The following is a 13,350-nucleotide window of genomic DNA, read 5'->3' on the forward strand; positions in this document are numbered from 1 at the left end:
ATTAGCACCATGATGCATGCATTGGCAGGGCCCATGCTTTCAGAGAAATCTGTGTCCATGTCCTGATCACTCACGTGACCGCGCTGACATCGCCTCCTCGCCCGGTATTGCTCTGCCAGGTTCTGGTGCTGCATATACTGCTGGATAATGCGTGTGGTGTTTAATGTGCTCCTAATTGCCAAAGTGAGCTGAGTGGCCTCCATGCTTGCCTTGGTATGGCGTCCGCACAGAAAAAAGGCGCGGAACGATTGTCTGCCATTGCTCTGACGGAGGGAGGGGCGACTGACGACACGGCTTACAGGGTTGGCTTCAGGGAGCTAAAATCAACAAAGGGGGTGTCTTTACATCAAGGAGTATTTCAGGCAGGACTTCACGGAGGGTTCCAATAGGAAATGGTGCACCTAAGTTATTGTTCTTATTGGAACAAGGAGGTTAGCCTGGCGTCTGATTGATACATGGCTAGATTTACCTCGCTGCACCTTCTCTGTGAGTGACTGCAGTGTGTCCTAGAGGAATGAGTCCCCTAGACAGGGGAGAGGGGGAAGCAAATGAGTACAAAACAAATCTGGTCTATTTCTTGTTTTGATCCACTCCATCTATCTTTTACATCTTTGGCTGGCAGCAGACAGTGCAGAAGGACTGCATGCCATCCACATCTCATGGCTGCTCGGCAGAAGATGGTACAGTACGACTGTTAGCCATCCTCATCCCTTGCCTGCCTGACAGAAGATGGTACAGTACGACTGCTAGCAATCCATATCGCCTGCCTGCTCACCATAAGACGGTTCAATAGGACTGACTGCAGGACTAAAGAGAATGACCTGGTCAAGTCACTCCAAATTTAGTCCCTGCCCCCATGTCTGTCCAGGCGCTCTCAGCCGACGTGGCCAGGAGCACCTCGGACATGATGATGACGGCTACCGGTCGTACGGTACCGTCTGCTGCCTCAAAGCAAGGGGTTGCTGCTACTGTGTAGCAATGCCGTACCGCGTCTGCCAGCACCCAGGAGTCATAGGGTGACTGTTACCTGAGCGGGCTCCATGCTTGTCATGGTATGACGTCTGCACAGGTAACTCAGGAAAAAAGGCGTGAAACGATTGTCTGCCCTTGCTTTCACGGAGGGAGGGAGGGAACGGGGGCCTGACGATATGTACCCAGAACCACCCGCGACAATGTTTTAGCCCCATCAGGCATTGGGATCTCAACCCAGAATTCCAATGGGCAGCAGAGACTGCGGGAACTGTGGGATAGCTACCCACAGTGCAACACTCCGGAAGTCAACTCTAGCCTCAGTACTGTGGAAGCGCTCCGCCGAGTTAATGCACTGAGAGCATTTTCTGTGAGGACACACACACTCAAATATATAAAACTGATTTCTAAAAAAACGACTTCTATAAATTTGACCTTATTCCGTAGTGTAGACATACCCTAAGGTATCTTCTTGACAGTACCTCAATAGCTAAAGTAGTGCAATTTTACTTTCAGCTACCTCTTATTCACTTAATCATTCCTTTGTTTGTGTTTAAATTCTTACCGAATAGGCATAACAGTGTAAGCCCTAGAATAGTGGGAAAAGTAAAATGTTTCTGCAGAATAAACATCAAGGTATATTCTATTGTAGCATGAATGTAACTTTACTGTTAAAAGTACACCAAGCATGTAGCAAGCAGTAGAAAAATATGGCCAAAAGAATACTATTTATTGGCTGTATAATGGAAACCATTTATGGTAAAGTTCTTTATTCACCTAACCCTTTCTTAAAGTTGACACCACCTGCATATACATGTGTGCCTTAGAAGGCAACATTTTCATTCCACTGTGGACCATCTGCTCTGAGAAAACTCCAACCACACAAGTGTGTCAGGTTTCTCCCAGGAAAGGAGAAGTGAGACTCCTGGGACTGTAGTAATTGTCTTTGTTGTCCAGGAGGTCATGTAAACCTACACACAACTGGGGGGTGCCCAAACAGCTTCTACATATTTTAATAAGCTTTAAAGTCATCTCTCTTGATTTATATTTAAGTTCTGCTTGTTTCATGTGTATTTAGACAATACTGTACATAGAAACAACCTCTTTAAAAACAAGAAATCATTAGTATTATGTTTACATCATTTTAGTTTACATTAGCATTAGCTGTTAGTGTTGTGTTGAAGCAGGCCCCAGGCCTTATGAAATGCTCTAGTGGGCTGTTGGGTACCCCTGCAGTTGGTGATCATGGCTGTACATCAACAAATAAGTACAGTAAAACCTGATTTCACAGGTATGTCATTCACAAGCACAGTGTTAAAAGAGAGAATCCACTGGAACAAAGAGTTTGCTCTCATTTACTGTGTATCTTTCTTGTATAGGAACTACTGAAATTTGTTCAGTTTGATATTAGCTCATACACAGGTCATTCTAGTCAATTACAGTAGCCCAGTTACCCACAACAGATAAGCATCATATAGATTTGTCAGGGCAGCCTGTTTGTGATGTAATGGAGGGTGGCAGTTAAGCTGGGGAGAAATCTTTGGGCCATCAATGCTGCCTCAGGTTCCAAGAAAACCATAGGTACGTACCTAAGATGGAGGCACAAAGAAGCTGTCTGGGGAAGCAGCAGGTCAGAACAATGGTACACTTCCTCTGCTTGTACATCAGCACAAAGGCAGTGCATAACCCAGTTAAATAAATCCTGGTTGCATACAGACACATGGTCCATTACAAGAAAAGTTTATTTATGTAAAACTAGAAAATGCCCAGACTTCATTTTCTTTACTGTGACTTTAATAGTTACTGGCAGGCTCCCATCAATTATACAAAGTGTCTAATCTTTAGCTTTACTTCCAGACAAGTTCACCAAATCCAGCAACAGGTGCTGAAAGAGATTTTGTGTGTTGTAGATTCACTTTCTGATCAGAATGTGCAAGTCTCTGATGAGGCAGCAGGGCAAAAAAATTAAAGCGATCCCCCATTTTCTTAGGATTCATTAACATATCATAGCTTTGAAGCAAGTGTTTGTGCATTGCTGTGTCACTTGAATTCTGCAATAGTACCTGAAAGAAACAATTCATGTTCATTATGCCTTTACTCCTGTTCCTCCTCTCCCACAAAATAAGCCTTATACACAGATTCTGTTCTACACAAAGAAGATCAGGAGAACTGGTGATCGAAATGGGGCCTTATTCTGAAGGGAATAGAAATGTTACCTAAAATTACTTTTAAAATATAAAAACGCCATTAATTATGATCTGCAAACATTTAATTTTAATAAAACCTGCAACCAACTGACAGTATAGAGAAACAAGAGGGTTTTTACATAAACCTACTTCTAATGAATGCTTAGTGTAGCAGCAGCACAGAATCATAGAACTGGAAGGGACCTCGATATGTCATCTAGTCCAGTCCCCTGCAGTCAAGGCAGGACTAAGTATTATCTAGACCATCCCAGACGGGTTTGTCCAGCCTGCTCTTAAAAATCCCCAATGATGGAGATTCCACAACCTCCCTAGGCAATTTATTCCAGTGCTTAACCACTTTGGCAGTTAAGAAGTTTTTCCTAATGTCCAACCTAAATGGCCCTCATTGCAATTTAAGTCCATTGCTTCTTGTCCTATCCTCAGAGGTTAAGAACAACAATTTTTCTCCCTCCTCCTTGTAACCACCTTTTATGTACTTGAAAAGGTATGTCCCCTCTTTCTTCTTCTCCAGACTTAACAAACTCAAATTTTTCTTCCCTCGGATGTCATGTTTTCTAGACTTTTAATCATTTTTGTTGCTCTTCTTTAGACTCTCCAATTTGTCCATCTTTCCTGAAATGTGGTGCCTAGAACTGGACACAATCCTCCAGTTGAGGCCGAATCAGCACAGAGTAGAGCGGAAGAATTACTTCTCATGTCTTGCTTACAATACTCCTGCTCATACATCCCAGAATGTTTGCTTTTTTTTGCAACAGTGTTACAATGACTCTTAGCTTGTGATCCACTATGACCCCCAGATCCTTTCTGCAGTACTCCTTCCTAGACAGTCATTTCCCATTTTGTATGTGTGCAACTGATTGTTCCTTCTGAAGTGGAGTACTTTGCATTTGTCCTTATTGAATTTCATCCTATTTACTTCAGACAGTTTTTCCAGTTTGTCCAGATCATTTTGAATTCTAATCCTATACACCAAGGCACTTGCAACCCCTCCCAGCTTGGTATTGTCCACAAACTTTATAAGTGTACTCTCTCTGCCCTTATGAGGTGTATGTGCATTAGTAAGAGTGTCTACGTGCAATCACTGGACCCTACCTGCAGCCGGACATCAATACCCATATTCTTTAAGAATTCCTGTTGCTTTAGAGGTCCCAAGGTGGCTACTCTTCCCTGTGTCATGGTTTGGAGATAGCTGAAGTCAACATCTGCTGTCAGGTCTGCTGTACCTGGAGCTATTAATACATCATGAAGTTTGTGACTGCGGAAACTCTGAAAAATTAAATTACAAGATAACTTAAGCCAGTGCACACCTAGGTGGCAGTCTGCCTTTAGGCCAAGGAATAAGACGTGACACGCAAATTGTGTTTTTAAAGTTTACTTTCTCCAATTACAGAAACAAAAACTCACTGATAGAATCAAAGGCTCACCTCACTCATCCCTTCCCTTTTGACAAAGCTCCCCATATTTATTTAGAGCCCAATTCTGCAACTTCTACTTATGTAAACAGTCCTTCACCCAAAAGTAGTTTCAGTGACTGCGGCATAGTAAGGAGGTTAATAGCTTTTCGTCATGGGTTTTCCTTGGCCAAATCTCTTTCAGAACTTTGGCTACTTTCTATAATCATTGATCTGCTGACGCAGTAAGGAGTGAAAGATAATTGACCATTTTAACTATCCAACTTACCCTGAAAGTGTCAGTCTTATTTCCATTGTGACCATAATCAGCAATCAGTGCAGCTCCCCCATCCTCTTGAATACGACACGCAAGTCTCTGAATGAGGATGCCAGCATCAGGACATACCTCCACGTGATCTCTTGCTTCTTTACCCTAATGCAGGATGTAAGGATTAAATGCGTAAATCAGCACACACAAAGTAACTAAAAGAAAATGTTTTTTGCTCCAAATCAGCTAGTTTGTCTTGTACCTGTTTTCAGATTGTTTTATTGTACATGGAGCATACCCCATATTCAGCTGTTCTAGGTTACCCTAGCAGTTTCTTGAGGTGGTAATTCATTGAGTTAATAATTTATATGAGAAATGTATTGGGGTGAGGGAGAAGTAGTGGAAAAAACCCATTGTACAACTCAACTTTCCCCCCTACCCGCCCCAGAGTGGTATGAGGAAAATTCTCTAATGAAAATGAATACTAGCATCAGGTTGTCATTACTATGCCATTATAATTGGAGGTTGAAAATACTACTTCAGCTACCTCTCGGTGATAAAAGGACCTCCTCAGATGAAATGTCTCCCCTTATGTTCTTAACCCAAAAATATTTTTGTAAGTAGTTTTAAGTTTGAAATTTTGCTTCACTCAGAAAACGTAGCTTTGTTTTTAAAAGCTGAAACTGGTTTAGAAAAATGCAGTTATAGTCACTTAAATATTGTAATGGGCATATCCAGGCCCATGTCAGCAGAACAGTCAAGCATGCTATTGCACATCTGAATTTAATGATTCAAGACTGTCAAATAACAGGATCAAATGGAATTTAATCAAAGATTATTAATCAGATTACTACAACACTATGCAGTACATAATACAGAAAGAGATACATGATCACCCTGGGCGTAAAGAGCTGGCTTCTGCCTCTCTCTCCCTTCTAAAACTGGTGAGATGCCAGTAGTTTTGCATTCTCCAACCTATTTTTCAAGCCCTCTATTGTTCATAGGATGAGACACAAACCCCTTTTCTGTATGGAAAAATACTTTCCCATGATTGATTTTGCCATATGTTTTAAGGTTTTCCTTTATGTCATTACTTACAGAATTTCCTTTATTGTATCTGTGTTACATGATTGATAAGCAAAAAAGGAATTCTTATCTGGTTATTATTTCTAGCAGCTGGGACAACCAGCCATTGCCAAAAACATCTTTTAATTGACCCCCATTTCATCATTTCAGAAAGCATGTGCAGTAACAGTTGCTCCTGATCAATCAAGCAGTCCTGCTTATATTCTGTAGATGCTTTTGGTAATTTGAGGGGCTCTCTTTCCTCGACATCTATTTTCCCACAGACTTGGAGGTGCCAGGATGGATTATAGTCTAGTGCTCAATCATACGAAATTATTCAATATAGGTCACTCTGATTATGGACCAAACACTCTAGACTTACTATCCAAATACACACACAGACTGTGAAGACTGAGAGAATAGTTAACATGTAAATGAAATTAATATTCAAAGAAGAAGGATTTACAGGATTAATATGTACGGACAGGTACCAACAATATGCTTAAGAGCTTTGCTGAATCAGAGCCAGTGACAGGGAGGGATGGTTTTGGGGGTAACATGTTAGCCTGGGCCTCAGGAAGTCTGGTTTCAAGTGCCAGCTCTGCCAAAGATTTCCTGTTTAGCATTTTGTGTCCCTTTGCCTCAGTTCCCCATCTGTAAACTGATACTTTGTCTATTTAGGCACCAGCTCCACAAGAATGGTGCATGTGTTTAACTTTATGCCCTATGCGTAGTCCCATTCAACCCCACTCAGAGTGCATAAGGTTAAGCAAGACATTTCAGGATCAGGACCTTAGAGCGTAAGCTCTCTAGGGCAGGAATTGTCTTTTAGTAGGTGTACATACAGCACTTCAAAAAGGGGGCCAAGAGCTATTGTAATGCAAACCAAACAACATAATGCATTAGAGTTACTACTAACTTCACAAAGACGTACTAGCTTGAATGTTCACAAGAGCAAACAGTCTTTTGCAAGCCAGCATTACATATGGAAAAGGAGAGGTAAGTTGACAGTAAGGTTTTGTAACTATTAAATGCTCCTGCTTATTACTCATGAGGAACAAAGCTCAACATTTTTCCTGAAACAATAAAACTTAAAACTGTGCAGTGACTTATGAGGCTAACAAACTCACCCGATGATATAGTATGAAGTAGTAGATCCTCAGATGAAGATGTTCTGGGAATCTCAGAAATAACTGAAGAGCCAGTAATAACCAGATGCTTGAAAGAGTACGGCACAGCTAATTTGAGGTCATTCAAGTACACATAATCTTACCTGTATGAAGTATTCTGTAGCAGGGGTAGCAGATGGTGCCAGAACAAAACACAGTTGGTCAGGAGCTTTGGGATTTATATCAATCAACACTTCGCGCCATCCTTGTTCTGTTCTCTATTTAATAAACCAAAAATATTTATTTGATGTTCCATACTGTAGTCCATTAGAACTCATTAGCCTATGTATCTATTAGATTTAACTAAAGATTTATCAAAACACAGAGATGCTTTTACATTTTTATAACAATATCAAATGTATATTGGACCAATATCTACCCAGAATCCCCAGCCAACTGTCTTTAGGGAAAGCCTGGTAAATTGGTCTGGTAGAATGCTCTGAAGGTCACTAAATGCAGGCTTAAGTACATCCACTGAGGAGTAAGTTTAAGAGTTGGCACTTCATTGCCAAATTAATATGAACAGCCATCTCCAGAATTTTATTCAAGTTAAATAAGAAAACTATTCCCATAAGAATCTGGAAATATTTAAATTTCTCCTAAAACCTTAGAAGTCTTTTTTTATTTTTTCAATAAAACATACATACAACATAGTATCTTTTCAATCCTAACTTTTTTTTCAGTTAAAGTACAACAGTAGGTCTTCCAAATTCAGTTACAATTTAATATATATTTCTGTAAGTGGTGAGGTTAGTAAACAAGCCCCAGTCTCGCTTGGTAATGAGTTTTATTCTTCCACATACCACACATCCCTTAAACAGAAAGTCACACACAATGGGCTTCTAGATGTACCTGAAATTTATGTATTGGCAAGGCATCAAAAAATTCATGTGCTAAATAAAAGCTAGTACCTGTTTAAAAAAAAAAAAAAAAAGTATAAAATGGTCATCAGTGTTTCAACATAAAAAGTCATTAACAATCGTACTTGGTACTTCTAACACCACTTTCCATTTGGGAATCAAAATGTACTTTATAAACAGTAATGAATTAAGCTAGTCAACATCACTATGAGAGATGCAATTATTATTATAACCCATTTCATTTAACTAAGGCAGAGATTCATTAAGGAACAAATTTTCAAAAGTGGCCACTATCTTTGGATACCTCCGTTTTTGGGTTGCCGGTTTGAGCCTGATTTTCAGAAGTGCTAGGCACCCACAAAGTGATAAAGCCAATGGGGCCTGCATGCATTCACCACATCTGAAGAACAGGCACAAAGCGTGTCAAGATGGACACCCAGACATGGAGGACGTCAATCAGTGGCCACTTAAAATCTGGGCCCAAATCTTATTCAGGCTCACAAAAGAAGTAGGGGTTATTTCATACAGAATTACTTTTCTATCCACAACCACACTGCAGAGAAGTTCTCAGTTATAAAAAGGTTACAAATGAGTGAATAAAGCCATCATTACAGTAAAATCATAACTACCTTGTGGTACATCTTGCAGCTCTCGGTACCAGAAGATTGGAATTCCAGCCTTGCTAATGCCTTTCATGTAGACAGGGGATGTAACATCAAGCTCTGATTGTATCTTCCCTCCTGTCAGTGTCAGTGCTTGGATCTCACTTAGTTTGGGGCTCACCTCTACCAGATGAATAGAAATGTCACATTTATTGAGTAAAGAGCCCAGCTGGTTAAAGACCTGTAAATAGAGAAAGAGGAATTCTGTTAGAGGCAGTTGTGTGCTGCAATACTGTAAACTTAGGATACGAGTTGATTTTAACTGCTTGTATTGTTGGAGACTGAAAAATGTGAAGGGAGCATATCGGGAGTTAAATCCTGGACTCACTGACTTCAATGGGACCAGAATTTCATCCTTGGTCTCTGGGGAGGAGGGTACTCAGCTCATCTAAGGCCTCATCTTGTCACCCTCATTTATGTGACTATTACCATTGGTTCAGGTCACTAGTCATCAGCAACAACAGGCAGGGGGACTGTAATCTGAGCCCCACCGCCCAGAGTTGAAGCCCTCGAGCTTTGGCCCTGGGTAGCGGGGCTCGAGTTTTGGCTCTGGCCCCAGGAAGTCTAAGCTAGCCCTGGCGACCCCATTAAAATGGGGTCCTGACCCACAGTTTGAGAACTGCTAAACTCGAGGATGGAAATGCAGACCCATAACCTCAAGAAGAAGTGGGAATGAATGAAAGTGTATTGAGAGTAACAGGAGTCTGGCATAAAGAAGCAACTTCTCTGACACCTACAGCAAATTTTGCTTTTGGAGTACAATGGTTCACCAGCAATCTCTGATTTTTCCAAAGTAGGACACATGAGAACAATGTTACACTCCACAGTCATTATTACATTTGCCTTTTTTTGTGAATGAAGGAGGAGCTGCCACTATTTCCCCTGGAGTACTGAATTCCAGTAACATTCCTTTTGTTTGGTAATTTAATTAGTACTTATTAGTGAATAATTGAGAAACAGGCATTGCATCTGAAGAGGTCTGATATTCCAAGAAATGATGAGCCTCCGCCATTCCCACTGGAGTAAACAAGAGTTCAGTATGCTGAGCACCTCTGAGGTTCAAGCCTGTAATACTGTCATGTTTCTGTAGCTCACATTAGGGCCTCCTAATTACAATCAGCAACATTCATATAAACTGCTTATGACCCTGAGTAACTCTTTTCTATAAGCGTATTCTAATGGGACAGTCTTACCCTTTTCCTCAATGTAGTTGTGTATTACAATGGATTAGTGATGGATCTGCACAATTGTGCTTCTAGTATCCAGTGTTCTCATCTCACTTCTGAGCCCCCCCAGTTTCCTCACTAAAATAACAGGAATACAGAGAGATATGCTTAGGTAAAATCCTATGTTGCAGTCTAGTAACCAAAATGCATTCAGGAGATAAGGAAGTTTTAACACATATTATGGAATTTCATTTTGAATTTCAGGTTTCAATATGTTAGCTGTGTGAGCCAAAGAGAACTCCAAACTAGTAAACTCAGACATACAGAGAATATTATATTTTTTTTACGTACCCGCAAAATATCATCTGTAAGAGTGCCCCTACCTGGGCCTAGTTCCACCAATTGGAGAGTTTTAGGTTTGCCAGTGGCCATCCATTCACTAACATACCATATTCCTATTAACTGTTGAGAAGAAAATACACAAAACTTACTAGAATTTATAGCATTAGTGATACATACACCTGCATTTCACTTACAGAAACCAGAACATTTACATTATTTTACCAGTCTTACAGCATAGGTCTGTGCTGAAAAGTGGCTATGTAAAAACGTCATTCTTTTACTAAGCAGCCAAAACGATCCCTGAACCTCTAGAGGGAGAAGATATGATTACCGTCAGCCCTGAAGAACTAAAACAGCTCTGGGAGATTGACCTGGATTCTTTTCTGGCTTGTGCATCAAAAGAATTGTTAACTATCAAATGCAAGTCACTCGTGGATACCAATTTAGTTACACATAGGCAACCATCACTGATACAATGCCTTTTCATAAGTGCAACTGAAAGCAGAATTTGGCCTGTACGTTCTTTATTACTGGTAATGATGCATCAGTCAGAAAGCATGGGATCTAAAAGTCAAGTTGTGTTCTGAGTTCAAGCCTGGAAGTTACAACAGTTTTTTACTTATGAACCAAACAAATTTGGTATGAAAATAATTTATACACAATACATGTGAAGGCCCCAAATGCTTTTTTCTTTAAACAAAGTCACTTTTCAGATGTGTGTTTAGTTTTGCTTCTCAGCAAATGTTATCAGCACCGGTAATGTATATGACCACATGTTCATAAATTGTATTTGTAACAGTATGTTTTAAGGATGAAAGAAACATTTTAAAAATTAATTTTATATATTACCTCCCCAAAGATTTGACTTATTTCAGGTGAAGTAACAAAATCCCCTTTCTCTCCCAGCATGTCATGGTGCATATAGTAACCCTAAAGTAAAGTAAAGAGAGAAATGAATAATATCACATTTATTTTCCGATTACTGATACGTAAGCCTTCATATTCCCCTGAACTTTCAAAATTAAATCACTTTCCAGTCTACTGAACAAATGTAGTTATTTTAATCCTGAAAAAAATGAAACAAATCCAAAATACCCCAAAAAACTCCTCCTATGGAAAATGGTGAGGGTTTGACTGATGCAACAACAGATTTTACATCAAGGAAAAAATAAGAAATGAACTTAGGTTTGTAGAAGAAAATTAGTAAATGTTAAAACAATTAAAACATTGATTTTTATTACTGAGCTTATTTCCCCTTTTTATGAGTCCCTAGAAATCTGAAACTGACAGTGTTCTGTATGACAGCTTAACTTTCTACGATCATTTGATTAGCATGGGTTAAAATTACAAAGCTGTCAGTTCCATTTGAGAGAGTCTGATTGGTACAGCACTCAGAATTAATTCTTTTGCAGACTTTACAACCAACTAAAATAAGTCATTCTTCACATCACAACAGAATTGAGCATTGCCATAATAATTAAAATTAACAAGGTGGAGGAGGAGATGGTGCCAAGCTAACTAGAACAGAGACACATCCACTAAGATATTAAATAGCTAAGAGGCTAGTCAGGAGAAACCTGATTGCAGGTGCTTCTTCCAGAGATAATGCAGCTGCTGATGGCAGAGCAATGCAAGTGAGAGGTGTGCATCTCATATTACAAAGGAAAATTTTGCCCGGACTGAGGAATATCTCACTAACAAACCCTCCTCCCATCTCTCACCTGCCTCCCCCAACTGAATGATCACAGCGTTTTCCAAGGAGGGAATTTTTTTGTAGTTTTCCTAACATCTGACACTCATGAATATTTCTGTAGGAGACCCAAATGGGTGAAACTTTAAGTTTTGTGGTGCAGTTTCCCCAAGGGCTGTGGTGGAATTCCAGCATATATTATCCTATTATTCCTCTAAAGGAAGGCATGCACACCAAGTGACACTGGCAGCACCTTCTGGAGCCCAGAGAGTTGGGAGGAGGACCAGACAACCTGATTACACAGGCACATTTAGGGGTCTACATTGCAAACCACCCTTCCGCTTCCCATCTCCACCCCAACTAATGCTTCCCCAAACCAGTTATAGGAAGGCGACTGTGTGCCACTGTTAGCCGTGTCGGTTACTAATTAACAACGTGATATGTGTGCAAAGCCAAACATTAACAAGTCACCAGCTTGGTTACAAACTGTATTATGAGCTGGTCTAGCTTGTCTATTAAAAGAAACAAAAACATGCTTTGAAAGAGGGGAGTTTATCAGATGGTAAGGGTTATCCTAGCAATGTGTTGGGATGCTGTCATCTGGTTCACCCGAACTGCATTCAGAAGCGCCATGCTCTGCACGTACCTTCACAGGATTCGTTAGGACTTCCCGCATATATTCAGCGACTGTAATAGGGCCAGTTGACTTTATTTTGAACATGAGGTGCTTTAGCAGCGGAGTAACCGGACTGCTGTCTTCTGCTTTGCTTCCGGCACCGAAGCACTGGCGTCTCCACGCAGCCGGGACAACTGGAGAAGCGTTGGGGGAAGAAAACACACAGACACCCTCACTACGGGAAGGACTGTCATGGTGGGACTAGCTGACTTAGCGCCTGCAGCTGACTTTGCCAGTCGGGTAAGGGGGACCCCGGCCAGCCGCAAGGAGGGGCGCGGCGCGGCTGGCTGGGCTCAGGTGGGGCAAAAGCCTTGGCCCGGGCCAGACGCCCAGGGAGGCAGCGGTGCAGACACGGCCCCCGCGGTGTCCGGGCCGCTCAGAGCGCGGGGGCCCTGCTGAGCTCGGGAAGCGGGCTTTTTTTCCCCCAACGCCCCCCAGGGGCGCGGGCGCGGAGAAGCAGCGGGGGATGGTGGGGTTCAGAGCGCCGTCGAGACACGGCCGCAGCGCTAGGCCCGGCTGTTACCATGGTGACGGAGAAGTCGGTGTTGCCAGGAGACACCGAGGGCAACCGCGAGCAGAGAGCGCCCTGCAGGCAGCCGGGTCATGTTTGCAGCGTCCGCGCCCCTTGACCTTCCACCTTTGACCTGACGCTGCCAGTTCCTGGCTGCTGTGTATGCTCTCTCCGCCCCGAATACAGGTAGGAGCCTGATCCCTAGGCCGGGCCAGAGCACAAGCGATGCTTGCAGCTGTGAGGGTTTCCCTGACTTGGGCGCGGGCGCCCCTTTCTCCCTTCTCAGACACTGGAATCTCTTTTACTCTCTAGCTATCTTGCCGGACCTGCCACCTCCCCGAGGGCTCTGTCCGGAAGTCGATGGAGCACATGCG

The 13,350-nt window shown here is 41.9% G+C and overlaps 1 protein-coding gene across 1 annotated transcript; it reads right to left on the bottom strand.

Moving 5' to 3' along the window:
- Positions 1–1,668: 1,668 nt before the first annotated feature.
- Positions 1,669–13,114, bottom strand: NDUFAF7 (NADH:ubiquinone oxidoreductase complex assembly factor 7). Its single transcript, XM_077813524.1, has 10 exons — positions 12,989–13,114; positions 12,436–12,599; positions 10,949–11,029; positions 10,109–10,219; positions 8,559–8,772; positions 7,922–7,980; positions 7,174–7,287; positions 4,857–5,000; positions 4,269–4,442; positions 1,669–3,032 (listed from the first exon to the last, which is right to left on the bottom strand). The coding sequence occupies exons 1-10, from the start codon at positions 13,068–13,070 to the stop codon at positions 2,817–2,819; spliced, it is 1,359 nt and encodes a 452-aa protein (XP_077669650.1). The 5' UTR covers positions 13,071–13,114; the 3' UTR covers positions 1,669–2,816.
- Positions 13,115–13,350: the final 236 nt, after the last annotated feature.

This window comes from Eretmochelys imbricata, chromosome 3 (genome assembly GCF_965152235.1).
Source record: "Eretmochelys imbricata isolate rEreImb1 chromosome 3, rEreImb1.hap1, whole genome shotgun sequence".
Classification (NCBI taxonomy): domain Eukaryota; kingdom Metazoa; phylum Chordata; order Testudines; family Cheloniidae; genus Eretmochelys; species Eretmochelys imbricata.

What these genes read in the sequence shown, in the direction of transcription:
- NDUFAF7 (XM_077813524.1), bottom strand. Translation starts at nt 13,070, where the DNA reads ATGACCCGGCTGCCTGCAGGGCGCTCTCTGCTCGCGGTTGCCCTCGGT. An exon ending in TGCCAATACATAAATTTCAG is followed by an intron (nt 7,288 to 7,921) that starts GTACATCTAGAA and finishes TTTATTAAATAG; the next exon opens with AGAACAGAACAAGGATGGCG. An exon ending in ATAAGACTGACACTTTCAGG is followed by an intron (nt 4,443 to 4,856) that starts GTAAGTTGGATA and finishes TTAATTTTTCAG; the next exon opens with AGTTTCCGCAGTCACAAACT.